The 19,110-nt window shown below is 40.8% G+C and overlaps 1 protein-coding gene across 1 annotated transcript in view; it reads left to right on the top strand.

Moving 5' to 3' along the window:
* The window catches only part of LOC133380727 (contactin-4-like), a 604,583-nt gene that overhangs the window by 309,181 nt on the left and 276,292 nt on the right, over nucleotides 1–19,110 (top strand). The window contains exon 5 of the mRNA XM_061618571.1: nucleotides 12,269–12,364. Coding sequence (XP_061474555.1) covers nucleotides 12,269–12,364 — 96 coding nt within the window. The remainder of the gene's footprint in view (nucleotides 1–12,268; nucleotides 12,365–19,110) is intronic.

Below are 19,110 nucleotides of genomic sequence, written 5' to 3'. Positions count from 1 at the left end.
TCCTCTTGTGGATAAGGAATTGGTTAAGAAGCAGAAAGCAGAGAGTAGGAATAAACGGACAGTTCTCCCAATGGAGGGCTGTAGAAAGTGGAGTCCCTCAAGGATCGGTATTGGGACCTGTACTTTTCAACTTGTTCATTAATGACCTAGAATTAGGAGTGAGCAATGAAGTGGCCAAGTTTGCTGACGACACTAAATTGTTCAGGGTTGTTAAAACAAAAAGGGATTGCGAAGAGCTCCAAAAAGACCTCTCCAAACTGAGTGAATGGGCAGAAAAATGGCAAATGCAATTCAATATAAACAAGTGTAAAATTATGCATATTGGAGCAAAAAATCTTAATTTCACATATACGCTCATGGGGTCTGAACTGGCAGTGACCGACCAGGAGAGAGACCTCGGGGTTGTGGTGGACAGCACGATGAAAATGTTGACCCAGTGTGCAGCAGCTGTGAAAAAGGCAAATTCCATGCTAGCAATAATTAGGAAAGGTATTGAAAATAAAACAGCCGATATCATAATGCCGTTGTATAAATCTATGGTGCGACCGCATTTGGAATACTGTGTACAGTTCTGGTCACCTCATCTCAGAAAGGATATTATAGAGTTGGAAAAGGTTCAGAAGAGGGCAACCAGAATGATCAAGGGGATGGAGCGACTCCCTTACGAGGAAAGGTTGCAGCATTTGGGGCTTTTTAGTTTAGAGAAAAGGCGGGTCAGAGGAGACATGATAGAAGTGTATAAAATTATGCATGGCATTGAGAAAGTGGATAGAGAAAAGTTCTTCTCCCTCTCTCATAATACTAGAACTCGTGGACATTCAAAGAAGCTGAATGTTGGAAGATTCAGGACAGACAAAAGGAAGTACTTCTTTACTCAGCGCATAGTTAAACTATGGAATTTGCTCCCACAAGATGCAGTAATGGCCACGAGCTTGGATGGCTTTAAAAGAAGATTAGACAAATTCATGGAGGACAGGGCTATCAATGGCTACTAGCCATGATGTCTGTGCTCTGCCACCCTAGTTAGAGGCAGCATGCTTCTGAAAACCAGTTGCCGGAAACCTCAGGAGGGGAGAGTGTTCTTGCACTCGGGTCCTGCTTGCGGGCTTCCCCCAGGCACCTGGTAGGCCACTGTGAGAACAGGATGCTGGACTAGATGGGCCACTGGCCTGATCCAGCAGGCTCTTCTTATGTTCTTATGTTCTTTCATCCCTGGAAATATGAGCCATAATTGAGAAGGAGGAATAACGCAGCCCCAGTTTGCCATATAATTCAATGTTCATGGACTGTAAAATATTGATGTTTGCATTTCTTGTTAATTTTAAAATGTGTGAAAAGCATTGCTTATTCAAGCTAAACATGGATGATTGCTAACATTAAATGCCATATGCTGCAGGTTACAATGTTCATATTTAGCACTCTGCCGTGACTGGTGGATTGTCAGGATTTTACTTTTTTTGATTTTCTATATCTGATGTGACATATTCCAGAAGAGAGTCATAGAACATCCTACACAAAAGATTACAAGTTAGAGAAAATATGAGACGTATTCTGTTGGATAGAGCTGCTGGCAATCACTCTTGCCTTAGAAAATATACAGAGATTTTAATCGGGGCTGATCTATTTCAGGCTGACATGTTCCTTAGAAGTTGCTGTTGTGCAAGTTAAGAATTGTTGACTTCATAATGAAGGTGACTTTAAAAAGTTAACACAGAACTAGAGAGAAAACAAAGTTCATACCAGAAAGAGAATTTTGGCTCAGATGCATGTGATACTTTGCACTTATCTAGTACCTTTCATTTTAGAGTGTCAAAACTCTTAGCATAAATTAATTAACTGGGCCTCTTCAGAGGCAGAAATAGTTCAAGCATCATTGAACTTACCATTTCAAATGAGCAAACTTTGACACAGAGGAGCTAAATGACTTACCCGAGGTCACACAACAAATCGGTTGAAGAAATCAATACTTTCTGTTAATGCAACTATATCAGTCTCTGACAACAATCAAATGTGATATTAAATGTAGCTATGAACAGTCAAGATACAACTTTTAAAATAGTTGTTTGATCATAATTTGAGACTACTGACTTTCATTAATGGGAACTATATGAAACATTATGGGAAACATTTTAATTTACACCCTGTGATCTACTTTTGAATGAAATTAGTTTACCAGATTTAAATCATGAATCCCTGTTTAATTTGCATGGTTCACATGACGTTGCGGGCAAGGAGAAGCTATAACGAAGTTTTCCCCTTTAAATTCGTATCAACCCATTTCACTGATAATTTGAAAAGTGGCTTAACCAGCCACTTCTGCCTCACTCTGTCCTCTCTCATCCGAGTTCTGTTTGCCTACTTCACTCCCCCCTCTAATCAGTTTTGTGTCAATTGCACCACCACCCTTCAGCTGGGAGAGGTGTGCAATTGACAAGAAACAATGAAACTGACAAAAAAAACCCATCCCCTTCTCCATTAGCAATAGCCATACTCCAGAGAGAGTAAACATCCTTCCTAGAGGAATGCTGACTAATGTGAATGGAAAACAGTGGATCTGAAGGTAGGAAGTGTGAACCTTGCAACTCTGTCACGATGGGAAAAGCTGTGTCTTTAATACAGTGGTCAGTTCCTGTGTGAATGAGCCCTAAGACTCTTCTCAGTGACTAACATGCTTCCCTTTGATGCGGATTCTGGCTGCCATTCCTTCTAAGCAGGGAAGACACGTAGGCAGTAGTAATTAGAGCTTCTCTAGCAGACTGAGCATGTGCAGAGACATAAGTCTTGTGAGAATGCTTAGGGGGGCATAGTTAGTATTGGGACAAACGATTGTGGTGGCATAGACTGATTGAATAAGACTGTTGCTATGGCAATGAAGTATGTAGGGGTATATATATGTGTACCTAACCACCATTTTCTTAGTTGAGTTTTGTACTTTGCTCCAGCGAAGCACTTTGCTGAATAAATCACCTTAAAACAGGCTTTAGCTTCATCTTTGAGTCTCCTCCAAAAAGAACCCGGTCATAAATTTCACGACACCTTTTATGCTGATTGGTTCATACATAGGGAGTCCGTTGGGAGTCTTCTTCCAAAAAGTAAAGGATGTACAACAACCCTCCACCCTGGATGGCTACATCCCTGAATGGAAGTGAAGGTAGCTCATATGTTATTTTCTGTATCAAAAGAAAGATCTCTCCCGCTAGTCTAGTGCTTTCACCTGGGAAACTCACATTGCCACCAGCATTTGGTAATCACAGATGTACTATGAATGTGGATGTTTCAGCTGAGCTTCCATGGCTTACAACCATTGATAGACCTGATTTGTCTAAACATTTTTGAAGGTATCCAAACTGCTTTCACTCACATTTAGTTAAACAAGTCCCTTTAGCTTATTCTGTATTTGATGAAGAAATATTTCAATTTGTTTTCCCCCTGAAACTACAGTTAATCACTTTCTTGAAGGGGGGAGGTTCCTGAGTTCTTGCATCGTTTTTTAGATGGTAGATCCTTTCTCCTTATTTAGTCCCCTCCCTCTGTCTTCCTTTTATGTCGTACTTGTCCTGCTTCCTCAAATTAGGAAAGTTTTCTTTATTTGAAGATACTCCAACCTGTTGATAATTTAAATTATGCTTTTCTATACAAGCTAAAACATTATAGTATCCTGTTTGTGATGGAGCGATTAGAACTTCACAGAGTATTCTAATGGCATTATGACACTTGCCCTTTACTCCAGCTAATGATGCTTTGATTTTTGGATGTGTAACCTAACATCATCGTTGTGTTTTTACCTGTTTGGTGTGAGCAGCTATCCACCACTTCCTTCTCAGATTTCAGATAGTTCCACATATGCCAAGGAAACTTGATGGCCATGAGTCCTGTACTGTCCCCATCTCCAGATTCAGCCAATATATCCAGGGGCTTGTTGAGAGGAGATGTTGGACCATACTTCAAGCCAATACCAACAAACATTTGTACTTCATTCTTTCATGCAGATTTCTCCAGGCCTATCTATCTATCTATCTATCTATCTATCTATCTATCTATCTATCTATCTATCTATCTATCTATCTATCTATCTATCTATCTATCTATCTATCTATCTATCTATCTATCTATCTATCTATCTATCTATCTATCTTAACTAACTAACTAACTAACTAACTAACTAACTAACTTAGTTGTTGTTTTAAGTTGCTGCTCAGATACTGGTTAAGGCTTTTATTTGTATTTGTTTGGCTATTGTAGAGCCCGCCCGCGCGCCCTGGTTTCAACTTCAAATCTTTTACAGCACAATTGCATACATGTCTAGTTAGAAGTAATTCCAACTGAGTTCAATGGCTCTTACTCCAGGTAAATGGGGATTGGATTGCAGCCTTAATTTCTCTTCAGAATTCTGCTGCCAGCATAATTAACCTGTCATGGAGCTTTGATCATATCAGTCTTTTCTGTACTATTATCTTTTATTATCTAGTTTAATCTTTTCCTTCTTACTTTGAAAGCCTTGAATAGCCTGGCTGCTCTTTATATGTTGCCTCTGATTTCTTAGTACATTCCACTGAGTGCTGTTCACTCTTCCTGTACTTGGCCTCAGATTTCTTGCTCCGTCTCTCATCTCCCCTCCCTTTCTCTTTTTTTCCTTACTAAAAAGGTAACATCAATCTTTTGTGATACATGCCATTATTTTACTTTCCTGCATTTCATGTCTCTCTATATCGTGAGCTTTTTGTTCAGATACCTAAAGATATGTTTGCAGTGCCCAATTGGACTTGGGTTTGGAAGAGCTAGTTTTCACTTCTTCTATGGAAACATTGAACTCTTCCTCAGTGCACCACCTGTGAAATGAGAAAAATAGAGGGAACTGAGTGCAACAGTGCTTTCCCCACTGGCAGGTCCCACCAACTGGTATTCAGAGGCACACTGCCTTCGTCAGTGGAAGTAGTCATTGACAGTGGAAGTAACCTTATCCTCTATGAATTTGTCTAATCCTCTTTTAAAGCTGTCCTAGTTGGTGGTCATCACTACTTCTTGTGGGGGTGAACTCCGTAGTTTAACTATATGGTACATGAAGAAGTACTTTCTTTTGTTTGTCCTTAATTTTTCAACATTCAGCTGTATTGGGTTTTTCCAAATTCCAGTGTTATGAGAGAGGGAGAAAAAAGGGATCACATGAAGAATGAAAATGAGACTATGCTTTGTCCATATATTGGGACTGTTTCAGCTTTTCTGTCTTGCCACTCACACATGAAATGGGATCATGAGTGATCTTCAGGGTTATGTACTACTTCCTTTCTTTGCTGTCCTGCTTCTTTCACCACATGCAGAAAGCAAATTTAATGTCCAGATAAAGGAAAAGCTGTATTTAAATAAATATATCTGCTAGTTCAGACATTCCTTTATAAGAACCAAACCACATTAAATGCATAGCGTGTACTTGTGTCTTAAAAAAAGAAAAAAAAAGAGGCACCAATGTGGGGATTACGGGTAGGGTAATCCCTTTTCCCTATGGAACTGTCCTGAATATATATATATGCTGTTGATCTTACATATTGGGGGAAATAGCAAGTTAAGGAAAACTGGGAGAGTGGCATGGGGCTACATGGAAGTAAATTCTGCTCCCCCCACGGTTAAAAAAAAAGGGTGGAATATAAACCACACATTTAACATAGTATGTAAATTCTTCCTAAGCCTGTGAGGGAGCAAAGGAAGGTGAGAAAGTACACAGATCCTAACTTTGTGTCATATTGGTGTGTGACTTTGGTGTCTGTAGTTTTTTGTTTTATCGGACCAAAGAACAGTTTAGCTTAATGAGGGTGGGGTGTGAGAGAGACATGTGGGAGGTACAGCTAAGAAGTCTTGTCAGTGCAACTATGTTCTTAACTTTTAATAGGAACAAGAAATCAAAGAAGGATAAAAATCAAAGTCTAATTTATCACTTTTATAACAATATAATTACTTTCCAGCTGTTCGATACATTTATCTTCTTGGTATTTTCTGGGTTTTTAGCTGTGCTGAACAACAATTTTGAGTTCAGCAAACAAAGGCTCAGCTGCTGTAAAAGTTTTTTCCTCCAAAAAACCTAAAAATAAAACAATCTGAGAATGTAAAAGCAAACAACTATATGAGATAAAGGCCACTGAGGTGACTCTATGCTGTTGGAGCATTTGCACTGAATTCCCTTGACAGCTGAAGTTGCTGATCAATAACTGGTGCCATTGGCTGGGTCATCAAAAGTAACCTTGGCGATTAATAAACTTCAGCTTATTGTACAAGGCAGAGAAAAAGAAGGAATGTTTCCGAGTGCCTGGTGTTGGTGGAGACAGGATTTACTATTTTGCAGTTTTTCTTCATACGATTATTATTGCAACTTACTGTTGGGATGATAAATACAATACACAAAAAGGATTTTTAGTTGCATCAGTTCATGAGCTCAGTATATCCATGTCCAAGTTACAAGGAGACACAAGTATAAGTCCTCGGCATCTTTTCATTTTTATCATGACAGTGACTTGTTGGGGGCCCTTTTGTGATGAGAAAGTTTAGTGCACAAAGTAGTTCAAGCGTTAATCTGAGTCACCACTTTTATGCATTTAATTGTGTGTGTGAAATATCTGTTCACACAATTACTGTAATATTGCAGTTCAGTTTCCATGAATGAATTTTTCCATTTCTGCAGTACACACAAAAACACCCATTTATTGGTCAGCTACCCATCATCAGTGTGTAATTTTCTGTGAGATCTGCCCTCCAGTGCTTTCCCGCTCATGCAGGGTAGACTACTCATGGAAGCAGTTAAACTCATCAGAGAACTTATTCAGATAGTATATGAACTGAATTTCTGAGAAATGGAACACCAACTTTTGAGTTCAAAAAGCACAGTATAGCTGAAGTATGTTAAACTTCCTATCTATGATCATCAGCTTCTTGTGTGTGTTTGTGCAAGCTTATGTGTGTGGAAGAGCATTTCCTCCCTTTGTTTCCTAAAAGTACAATTTCCTGAGAATCCCTTCTGCTTCATCCAGTCTGCCTTTTACATTCAGGTGGGGGGGAGGAGAGATACTTGGATAATAAGGGATAAAGAGCTGCCCATGACTCATGGTGGATTGACTCAGAAATATGCTATTTCTTGCTTTTGGGAGAGTGACTTGGATTATGGGCCAACCCAGATTCTGCACACACATGCACATCTACCATTTGGCAATAATGAATTTTCACTTTATTTTGCATTAGTCAGACTAATCTTAAGTATCTCATTCTGTTCTACGTACCACCCGTTAAGAACGAAATAAAAAATTGGATCAAGTTTAGATGAGAGCAATGAACATGGTCAGTAGTATGGAAAACAAGTCTTAAAAATAAAGGATGGATGACATGGGTATGTTAAGCCTAGTGAAAAGACTGAGGGGCGACACGATAGCACTCTTCAAATACAAGAAGGGCGAACACATAGGAGGCGGCAGTGTTTTGTTTCCTGCTGCCCCAGAAGTCATGACTAGATAGAATGGAACTAGGTCTACAATAGCCTAGCAAGGAAGCCTTCTCTACAAGCTAAGGCATCTACAAGCTACAAGCTACAAAGCATCTTTGCCATAGCCGACAAACTATCAAGGAAAGTTAAGCAGCAGAGTGAGGAGTCCAGGACACACCATTCTGCCTGATTGTCCCTGGAGCTAAACAAAACATTAGCTTTCAATAAGTTCATTCAACAGTATGCAGGTAGGATGCCAGCAGGGGTGTGGGGGATTTCCAGTGTTTTCACTGTCTGTAACATGCATGATGATCTGCCTATTGGACAGAAGTCTTGGGTGGGCCCTGGGTGCAATGAGCTTCTGGCTGTCCAGTAATAAGTTTGTTTCCTTTAGGCCAAGGTGGCTGACCTGGAAAAAAGGAGAGGCAGAGAGGTTTGTGGATGAGGCCTTCTGGAACATTATAGTTGTGTCCCACCCCCAGGGCGATAGCTCCCTTGCTATCATGGAAAATGAGGGCCTCAGGGAAGGAGAAGGGAAGCAATCCCTTAGAAGGGACCTGTTCCTTGGAAAATCAGCAGATATCCTCTTGTGTTGATGATACTTTTCTGGGGATGAAAGGATCCTGGTAATGGTAATTCTATCATTGGGAACATAAATAGGGGGATGTGAAGTGGGTGTACAGACAGCAGGATGATTTGCCTGCCTGGCACGAAGATTCCAGATGACACCCATCATCTTGATTGCTTGGTAGATAATGCCGGGAGGAGTCAGTGGCCATGGTGCATGGTGGCACCAATGACATGGAGAAATGCAGTCATGAGGTCCTGGAACCAAAATTGCTTGGTAGGATGCTGAAAGCCAGGACCTCCAAGGGGGCTTTCTCTGAAATGCTACCAGTTCCACATGCAGGGCCAGCTAGACAGGCACAGATTTGAGGTCTCAATGCATGGATTATTTATTTATTTATTTATTTATTTATATCCCACCATCCTTCCAACACTGGAACTCGTGGCGGCTTCCAGATAAAAACACATATAATTAAAACATACAAAATCTATATTAAAACAGAATTAAACTATATCCAATATTAAAACCATTCAAACTGATAGCTAAAAGAGGATAAAAGCCAACTTAAAATAATGATATAGATGAGACGATGATGTCACGGGGAGATGTTTGGATTTGTTAGACACTGGGGAACATTTTGGGACAAGCTGGGCCTGTTCAAAATTGATGGGCTCCACTTGAACCAGGATAGAACCAGGCTGCTGGCACTTAAAATCAAAAAGTTGGCAGAGCAGCTTTTTAAACTGATAGAGGGGGGGAAAGCAAATGTAAATGTAAATAAGTTTATTTCGGTCAAAGACCAGCAAATAGAAAGTAGACAACATAATCATAAAATGTATAATTACAAAATGGCAGTCCACCAAAACTAATAAAACCTTTTAAAATCACTAGGCCAACTTTTTCCTGCGGGCAATGGCGGCTAGAGGGGGAAAAGCTGACAGGAGCTGATGAGGGTCTGGTTCGGAACAAATCTCTCCCTGGGATAAAGACAAAAATATGCTGAAAACTTAAATTGGACAGACTTGTAACTATGTTATTTATTTATTTATATCCTGCCCTTCCTCCCAGCAGAAGCCCAAGACAGCAAACAAAAGCACTAAAAACACTTTAAAACAGACTTTAATATACATTAATAAGGTTAAAAAAAAAAAGCAATTTAAACACAGATGCAGACTAGGATAAGGTCTCAACTAGGCATTGTGAGGGCAGGGGAACAGGATAGCAATTCAGAGAGACCAAAGGCCAAACCAAAAGTGCTAAAGACACTTGAAGAGAGACACTCTATACAAGTGTTTATATGCTAATGCTAAAAGCCTCCAAGCCAAGAAGGGAGACTGGAGTGTTTGGTCATAGAGGACAAAATTGATATAGTGATCATAATGGAAAACTGGTGAAATGGAGAAAACCAGTAGGAATGGTTATCCCTGGAAATAAACTGTATTGGAAGGACAGAGAAGGAAACATCGGAGATGGTATTGCTCTATATGTGAAAAAGGGCATAGAATCCAGTATGCCAAAAAAAAAAAAACCAAAGGGGCAGACTCCTCTACAAAATGGTTGTGGGTGGTGATACTGGGCCCCAAGAGTAACTTAGTATTGGGGATGTTCTATTGTCCCCTGATCAAAATGATCAGGAAGATTTTGAGATAAAAAATGAAATAGAGGAAGCATCCAAACTAGGAAATATTGTAGCAATGGGTGACTTCAACTACCCTGATATAGACTGCATACGTATGTGTTCCAGTCATGATAAAGAGGTGACATTTCTAGATACCCTAAATGACTGTGCCCTTGAATGACTGTGTCATTGAATGAACCGGGGGGGGGGGTAATGACTCTGGACTTAAGTCCTGGTGAGAGGTGCAAGTGTTGTTGAGCCAACTGGAAGCAGTGACCACCAGGGCTGTGGAGTCAGTACACCAAACCTTCGACTCCTACTCCGACTCCGACTCCTCTATTTTTCTACTGTCCGACTCCAACTCCACCCAAAATTGCTTCCAACTCCACAGCCCTGGAAAGGGCTGTAAATGTCTTTTTAAATTGGAAGCTCTCATAGGAGCATTTTTATTGCTGCCTGAATATGCGCTGATCTTGGCATCACAGCATTTGTCTTCATCTGGGTCCTGTGTCATACACTGACACACAAAATGTTTTCCATCTTGAGTTATGGTGAAATGCTCAACTACAGCTGACTTCATGGGAAGCTTCTTTGACATTTTGAATTTATATTTTAAAAAATTTATCAATCAAAATTTATTTTGAAGTTGGAGTCGGTACATTTCTACCGAGTCCGACTCCACCCAAAATTGCTTCTGACTCCACGACTCCGACTTCACAGCCCTGGTGACCACAGTGCTACTAAATTAAACTTACATGTAAATGGCCAATTGCCAAGAAAATCCAACACAGTCACATTAGAGTTCAAAAGAGGTAACTTCCCTAAAATTAGAGGATTGGTAAAAAGAAAGTTAAAAGGCAAAGTCCAGAGGGTCAAATCACTCCAAAATGATTGGGAATTGTTTAAAAACACAATATTAGACGCTCAACCAAAGTGTACACTGCAGATCATGAAAGATACCATGAGGGCCAAGAGAATGCCATTATGGTTAAAGAGTATAGTCAAAGAAACTATTCGAGACAAGAAGGCTTCCTTCAAAAAATGGAAGTCTTGTCCGTATGAGGAAAATAAAAATAAAAAACTTTGGCAAAAGAACTTCAAGGATAATAAAGGATGCTAAAAAAAGAACTTGAGGAGCACATTCCTAAAAACATAAAAACCAATAACAAAACATTATTTAATGCATTCAAATCAGGATATGATCTAGGGAGGTGGTTGGACCCTTGGAGGAAAAGAGAGTCAAAGGCGTACTCAAGCAGGATAAGGAGATTGCAGAGAAGCTAAATGAATTATTTGCATCTGTCTTCACATGGGAGGATACAGGGCAGATCCCTGTACCTGAACTTACTTATGCAGGAAGGGAGTCTGAGTCCAATAGGTAGATAATGGTGACAAGAGATGAAGTCCTAGGCTTAATAGAAAAAATAAAACTGACAAATCATTGGGTCCAGATGACATTCACTTGAGAGTTTTCAAAGAACTCAAACGTGAGATAGCTGATTTTCCAAGAGCTTGTCCCTTAGGTCTTCCTCCATACCTGAGGACTGGAAAGTGGCCAATGTAACATCAATCTTTAGAAAGGGATCCAGGGAGGTCCCATAAATTACAGGACAGTTGGAGGCAGTATGCTTCTGAATACCAGTTGCTGGAAACTTCCCATGGGCATCTGGTTGGCCGCTGTGAGAACAGGTTGCTTGACTAGATGGGCTACTGGCCTGATCAGGCAGACTGTTCTTAGGTTCTTAGGTTACTGATGAGTAGATTTCAATTAATCATTAGGAGAAACGTCTTGATGGTAAGATGGTTTAACAATGGAACCAATTTCCTAAAGGGGTGGTGGTATCCACTGCTGGATGTCTTAAGCAGAGACTGGACAGTCATCTCTTGAGGATGCTCTAGCTCTGGATCTCCCACTGAGCAAGGTGAGTGGACTAGACAGTTTACAAGGCCCCTTCCAAGTTTATGTTTTCAGTTCACACACGCACACGCGCACACGCACACACACACACTGCTTCACACAGATGAATTCTGGTTGTGCCAAGCACTGAGGTAAGCAGCCTGCAACCTGAACATGACTAGTGGGGAAAAAACCATCCCCTTGAGGGAAGAGGTTTCTTTATGGCAGTGGTATCCAACAGTTTGTCATACTTGCCAAAATTGTGGTGAATGTGTTGACATTTTTGGCACATGACAAAAACCCTGTGTTTTTGAGGATAGAAAAATACACAGTAATGTTTTGAAAGAATTGGTAAGAAATCTGATGTATGTTTTTATTATGTAATGCAGGGAAATCAGGCATAAAATCAGAATCAGACTTTTTTCAACTGGCACATGTATAAACAAATTTTGTTAAAAGTGTTATTTTAAAAAATAGGTAGTAAAAATAAAGCACCAATTCCCCATAGGTCAATAGCCATTTTGCCACATGTGGTGATTGACTGCTTTGTTGGATTTCAGACTTTTATGGGGCTGGGTAGGCTTTCCTGCCCATCAGTTGTTCTCTTGCATGGCATTCTTTAATTTCTTCTAGTAAAGCTAACAGATTGATATTCTATCCCTTCTTATTAGGAAAGTGAACACCATGACATGTAATTATAATTTATTTATCTACTCCCAACAGATCTTGAAAGTTTCAAAACTAGGACAAGAAGTACAGTGTCAGTACGACAAGGACAGGGAATGGTGCTGCTGTGTGGACCACCACCACATTCTGGCGGTGAGTAGTATAAATGACATCAGTCTAAACTTCCTTGCTGTTTGGAAAGCAAATAAATTCAGCAGTTCTTCATACTAGTAAAATGCATGTAAGCCCAACTATAAGGAATGGGATTTAAATACGAGTAAATACTGTCAATGATCTGTCAACTAGACATGCTGCCAAACTGAATCATGACAAATCTGCTGCTTTGGGCATTGATGCAAATTTTTGCCTTTATTGGGTGGTACTTTTTGTAACAAAATCTTGCATATATTTCATGTATGTTTAATAATAATTTTAACAACTGCCTCATGATAAAAATGAAGAGCAGGAGCAAATATTTTTCAGTGCTCACATCTAAGTGTGAGGATACTTAAAGTTTATTCTGGACAAGCTAATAAAAGACAGTTCACATTAGAAAAGATCAGACAATAAATAGTTTAGACAGTACCTTCTCTCTATTTCCCTGACCCAGTCTTTAAGGTCTGTGACCATCCATATATTGTTGGACTCCAACTCTCATCAGTCCCAGTCAGTATGTCCAATGGTTAGGAACAATGGAAGTTGTAGTCCAGCAACTTCTGGAGAGCTTCCCAATTCCTGAGGCAAATTGAGCACTATCTTCTTGTAAACTGCCCTGAAAATATGATTGAAGGGTTGTATAAAATAAGCAGTGTTTTTTTTAGGTAAAAAATGATGTTTCATTGATAAATATGGATGGGTGCCAGCACCCAATGGTTCCCTTGGGCAGCAACAAAAGAGGTGCCGGTACTCCATGCCAGTGTGTGCCATCACAAAAAAAGCCCTCAAAATAAGTATAATAAATAATGGTCTTGAGAATTATCATATTAATCAGATGGATTGGGCAGCACACGTCCAATGATTTCTTTGTTGTAGTAAAATTATTATTTCAGGCAGCTCAGTGCTTGATCTCTCAAATTTGTACCTAGTGACTATAAAAAAATCTTCCTAATTTACCTATTCACACAGCTTTTATTTGGCAGATTCCTAATAAGTTGTATTTTTATTCCTGTGTCTTCTTGACTCCATTTGTGTATGAAGGTTCCTGTATTTCTGTGAGTTTCTCTTTAAGAGGCGGTCATATTGTTTTGTTAAACTCTGATTTTTTCTTTAAGCCATAAAAGGATGTTCTGTGGTTGACAGAACTGGAAAAAAATAGACTGATTCACATACCTAGTATTTAATGTCTTCTAGATCCTAAATACAACCAGGACTCTTATTCAAAGGAACCAATCACTGTGCACAATGTAAAATGTGTCTTCTGCGGATACGGGATGTTTATCAAAACCTGTTCTGTAACTGGAGTCAACTTCATTGATGCTGGCGCTCAGAAAATGAAGTTAACAAGGAAGTTGCTTTAGCAGCAGTCAAAAAGTCAATGTTTTCTTAGTGACAGATGGCAATATGAATAGACAAACAAAATGATCATGTTTCAAAGAGGATTTTCTGCAAAAACAATTATAGCTAAGAGCATAACAAAACAATGTTCTCTGTTGCCTAAATATAATGTGAAATGTTGTCATTATGTTAACGCAGAGTTCAAATTATCTATATCAATATTGCAAAAATACCTAATGGAAATGCTACCATAACTAGCTTGAGCAACTATCAACAGCAAGTACATGGTGGCTCCTTCAAGCTGCTTCATGTGTAGACTGTTTCCATGTGGTTTATGGCAGATAGCTATGGCCTATAGAGAGAGGCGAGTCCACATAAGGTACCCATGGAAGATTATGGAGACCTTTCCAAACATGAGTTTTTATTGGAAATATATATAACAAATAGTAAGTAAACGAGAGTTTCCTAGAAAGAGACAGATGGGGAAAGAAGAAGGGGTTGTGGGCTGAGTCATGCAACTGATTGGTGCAGCTTTTGGCTTCAGATGAGGTGGTGGGAAGGGGGAGATTCCGGTGGGACTTGGAGGAAGCAAGATGAGAGTAGGACAGGTGAGCTCTTGTTCTGCCTGGGATTTGGAGAAGGGGACTTTTATTCAGTGGTGCAATATCAGAAACCAACTGGGAGTTTGTGAGTTTGGAATTGAAGGAGAAATGGGAAGGAAGAAAAGGGAAGGAGGAGATCTGGAGCTCAGAGGAAGATATTAGGGGAAAGGACTTGAATTCCAGAAGGGAAGGAGAGTTTCAGCAGGTAGGGGGACTCTGTAGAGAGCAAATGCAAAGTCAGGTACTGAGGGAAACTCTGGCCTGACAGAAATGTCCAACTTGGGTTGGAAAAGGTTTGATTTAAAACAAGGGTGGTCCTGGAAGGGGGGTTTCCAAGCCCACAAAGAAAGATTATTATCTTCTTATTTAACAAAGAGGTGACAGATTTTTTGTTGAATTTTACAGTAGATTTTATAGTACTTCTTGTACAGTGCCCTTTACTTCTCGGGGTTCTAAGTAGCCTATTAAAAGTCACTCTAGTGATGCTTGATTAGATTAGAACCAGAGGAAAATTGGGGCATTTCCTATGTCAGGAGGTGCCTCATTAGCTGAATAGTTGGTGGGGACCAATTCCTTGTCCATGCCAGTAGAAAATTTTCAGCAGGAAACTCACAGCTTGATTTTTCCTGTGCAGCCAAGCCTCTGCTTTGCTGACTCCTCAGGTAAAAGAGAACCTTTTGGAGTCAAGGTGCTTGGGAACACATAAAATGGCTGTGAAATCATACAGAAAGGTCTGCATTAAACTTTGGCATCACCAGATAAGAGCATAAGAAAATGGCTGTAGGATTATGCCCAGAGGCTAATCTAGTACAGCATTTTGTTCCCACAATGGCCAAATAGATTCCTATGGAGGCCCACAAGCATGACATGAGTTACCTGATCTTAGATAAGGGGGCTACGAAATAACTATTCCTGAGGCCTTGGAGAGCCACTCCCAGTCAGAGTAGACAACACTAAATTTCATGGACCAATCTCTGGCCCTATGTTCAACTTTAAATTTTAGATTGCAGCAGAGATTACATTCTTAATCAAGGTCTACTGAGTATTGTTGCCAAGATGATAAGACTCTTGCAGGACTCTGCTCATTTCAGGGATATTATAGCTCTCTTCCCATTTATTTTTCATTTTAAAAAATGGATACAAAATATAGGTAGCTATATTTGTCCATTGGGAAATCCAAACAGCAGCAGCATTACTTTTCATTATGGGTACCACTTAAAGTTACAACACAGAGCACTAGGCTAGCTTTCACATTTCATAGCGTAAAGAATCCTTACACTGGATGTTAAATGACTGCTGGTAAAGGGCATGGTGGCAACCTCATCTCTAATATGTGACAAGATGCCCTTAATGAAAGAAGACTCTGAACCATGGAAGAACCTATATTCATTCTGCATTTGTAAGAAAACACCATTTAGGTGATTAGAGAATACAGGGGGAAATGGATTCTCTTTGTTCTGAAGTACCTAAGCTATAACACAGGATGCAACATATATCCAAATTTCCTTCCAAAAACATGTTTCTCCCTTTCCTATGAAAGTCTTTGGCTCCCTTTGTCTGTACAGTATTTTTTTTCTTTCCAAATCATTCACGAATTACTGTATGAAGAAGTGATCACTCCCTGGAGGTTCCTGGAGGCCAGTCATTGGTCTCAGGATGGTGCCCTCTTCTGGGTCAGCAGGCAGAGTCTACTTCAGATGACCTCACCCTGGGGGGAGGGGGCATCCCACTCTCTCCAGACTGGCTCTGCCTGCTGCAGCAGTCAGTCAGGTCCTGCTGAGCTCTTTAAGAGCTCAGCTGCTTCTCAGTTTTCAAACCTTACCATTTTTTATTTTAATTTCTTTCTTTTGCTTCCTCCTCCCTACACTTCCTGTCCAGCTCTTCCTAGTTAAGAATGGGGAGGGGATTCCACTTAGGCACTGGTGCTGGAGTCTGCATCTTCTCCTCAGCAAAAATGCAGCCGCTCTTAGATCAAATGGCAGCAGCTGCAATATTGTGCCTTTTCCCACCTTTGCACTGAGTGGGAAGAAGAGGATCTTACATCAGCCACGGAGTATCTCAGTAGTTTTTTCAGCCCCCCCAGCCCCCCATAGGATCAGGTGGGGCTGCAACCTGTGGAGGTGCTATGGCAGATGAGGCCGCCTCTTCAGACCTAGGCTGTCTTTCAGAGGAACGAGAGGCTTCAGCTCCTAACCTTTCCTAAGTTTCCTAAGTTTTTTCAGTGGATTAAAGGCATAGTAGTCCGGGAAGTACAGGGAGTAGAATCTATACAGGCACCAGGTCCTTCCTCCACTATGCGTTCCCCCCATGCCCTCCCTCATGGGAGAACAGCGGGAAGAGGAAGCATTCCCAAAAGAGTATCCATGCTAAGAGGAGGCGGACTAGGTCTCCTCCACCCATTTCCTCCTCCTCTTCTTCACCCTCTTCTTCCTCCCATTCCTCATCTCCCTCCTGTTCATCCCCCAAGCCCAAGAGGGGTAGCAGATGGAGTAGGAGGCATAAGCACAGGGCAAAGGGTAAGCAGCCTGCCAAGGGGAAAAGCTCACAGGGCAGGGGTAACATAGTAAGGCGGTGGCCATGGCTCTGGGCTTACTGTCTGACTCAGAGTGCTGGTCACCCTCTGTGGACAGGGAGGAGCGGAAGCTCTCCAAAGAAGAACTAGAGGCCCCACCCCCCAAGGGCAGGCTGTTCCAGGCAGAATTCTCTCCAGCATTAGTGGCTAAAGGATGACGCATTCTGGAACTTCCAGAAGAACAGGAGGACATGGAAGCTTCAACACCTTCTACTTCAAAGGGCTCTAAGTCAGCTTCTCCAGATGGTCAACCACGTCTGGCTATCTTCCTTTACCAGATTCTTTACATGACCTTTGGAGACAAGAATGGGCAACCCCCACAAAACACAAGCAGCACACAGACTGTTAGCGTGTATTTATGAGGTCTATAGCCAAGTACCAGTAATGTAGAGTAAATGCCAGTCACACACAGAAGCACTTCAAGTAAGAAGGACTTTTTATTGGCAAGTAGCACCAACAGGTCCTATTAGTAGAGTTCAAACACTCACTAGCACAAGTCACCAACAAAGTTACCAGCATACCGCTCCGCATCAACACCTTTGTCTCCTTTTACACCCCCACACAGGCTGCTCTCTAGCTCTCGGCTTTATGGGCTAAAGTGTGAAGAGCTAATCTCCCGCAGCTGTGTCTGTAACGTGCCAAGGTTAATCACTCAGCCTTCCCGTTAACTCATTCCTCTCCTGTTTTCCTGGAGGATCTAAAACATTTACTCACTGGTAACATTCCCCCACTTTTGGATTCACAAGGAAATACAGGTTTTGTTACATAATAACTTCTTTTGTTTGTCACATTTTTAACATACATTTTTAACATACATTTTGATCCAGATACATTTCTGTTACATTGTTACATACAGTAAATCAATCAAGGTACATTTTCATCCATATGATCCATCCAATTTCTCCCCCCGTCTAACATAGCAAACCACAGTTTATAATCCTGCGCAGTCCAATCATCCTCTTCTTCATCGGACTGTGCCGGTTCTACGGTTGTCTGGGTATTTACTTTAGCTACCGTAAACCTGTCAGGTGGCTTACCCCGGGTTGCCCTTTGTGATCTTCGGGGCTCAGTTTCTGACTGACTCGGCTCGGTTTCTGTTTCTGTTTCTGTCTGGCTTTCCATTTCCCCTTCTACCTTTACATTAACTGTTTCTTGTTTTATCAACGTTCTGTCATGCTCTGTACTCTGTACTTGTTCTATACTCTCTTCCTCATTATTGCTATTCTCTGTGTCGGTCTCTGTTTCTGAATCAGACTCAGATTCATTTACGCGTGCGTGCTGCATCTGGTTAGCATCATGACTGTGTGTCAGCGTTCCATTATGAAAAATCACTATGTCATCCTGTGAACTTCAGTGGTTACATTAATTTCCTTTCTGTATGCACCACCTCTGAGTGGTTTGTTACTTACTTTCCTGCTTAGTACTACTCTATGTGAGCCTGCTACCCACACTCTGTATGCTGCTCTTTCACATCCCAGAATGTTCCCTTTAACCCATTTACATGGTTCACATTCATCTTCATCTCGTGCCTCCTGCACGTGAGCCCAGCATGTTGCGCCGAATTCTTTTATGTGTGCATGTTTCGGCATTTTACCATACAGCATTTCGTAGGGTGTTTTCATTATAGGGCTTGAATACAGTCGATTTAAAACATAATTCGCATACATAATTGCTTCACCCCAAAACCCGGATGATAGATTACAGCCATGCATCATAGCACGCATCATATCCTGAAGGCTCTGGTTACAGCGTTCCGCCGATCCGTTCTGGTGTGGTGAGCCTGGAGCCGTTAAGGAATGCTTAACGCCCCTTTCTTTAAGGTATCTCTGAAATGATCCTGAAAGGAATTCACCTCCTCTATCAGAATGAAGCTGCACTACCTTAACATTGTGCTTAGCTTCTACCCATTTTAAATCATGAATGCATCCTTCATGTTTAGGTTTGTTTCTTGTTACATTAACAGACACCTTAGGGATTTGCTCTATTACGTAAAGTGAGTTCTTTAGATATCCCTTTACTAATACTTTCCCTTGTTTCCTTATTTCACACACTCCATTAGAAAATAATACATCATATTGCATTGCATTCAGTTTAGAAACTGACATTAAATTTGATGAAATAGTAGGAGCATATAATACGTTTGTGACTAACGTTTTAAGACAGTGTAGATATATAACACCCCTCCCAAGTACCTCACGCGTTTTTCCATCCGCTAAGTAAACTTGTTCAGA

The sequence above is a fragment of the Rhineura floridana genome, chromosome 3 (genome assembly GCF_030035675.1).
Source record: "Rhineura floridana isolate rRhiFlo1 chromosome 3, rRhiFlo1.hap2, whole genome shotgun sequence".
Taxonomy (NCBI): domain Eukaryota; kingdom Metazoa; phylum Chordata; class Lepidosauria; order Squamata; family Rhineuridae; genus Rhineura; species Rhineura floridana.
This window is presented reverse-complemented; position numbering and strand designations above follow the sequence as displayed.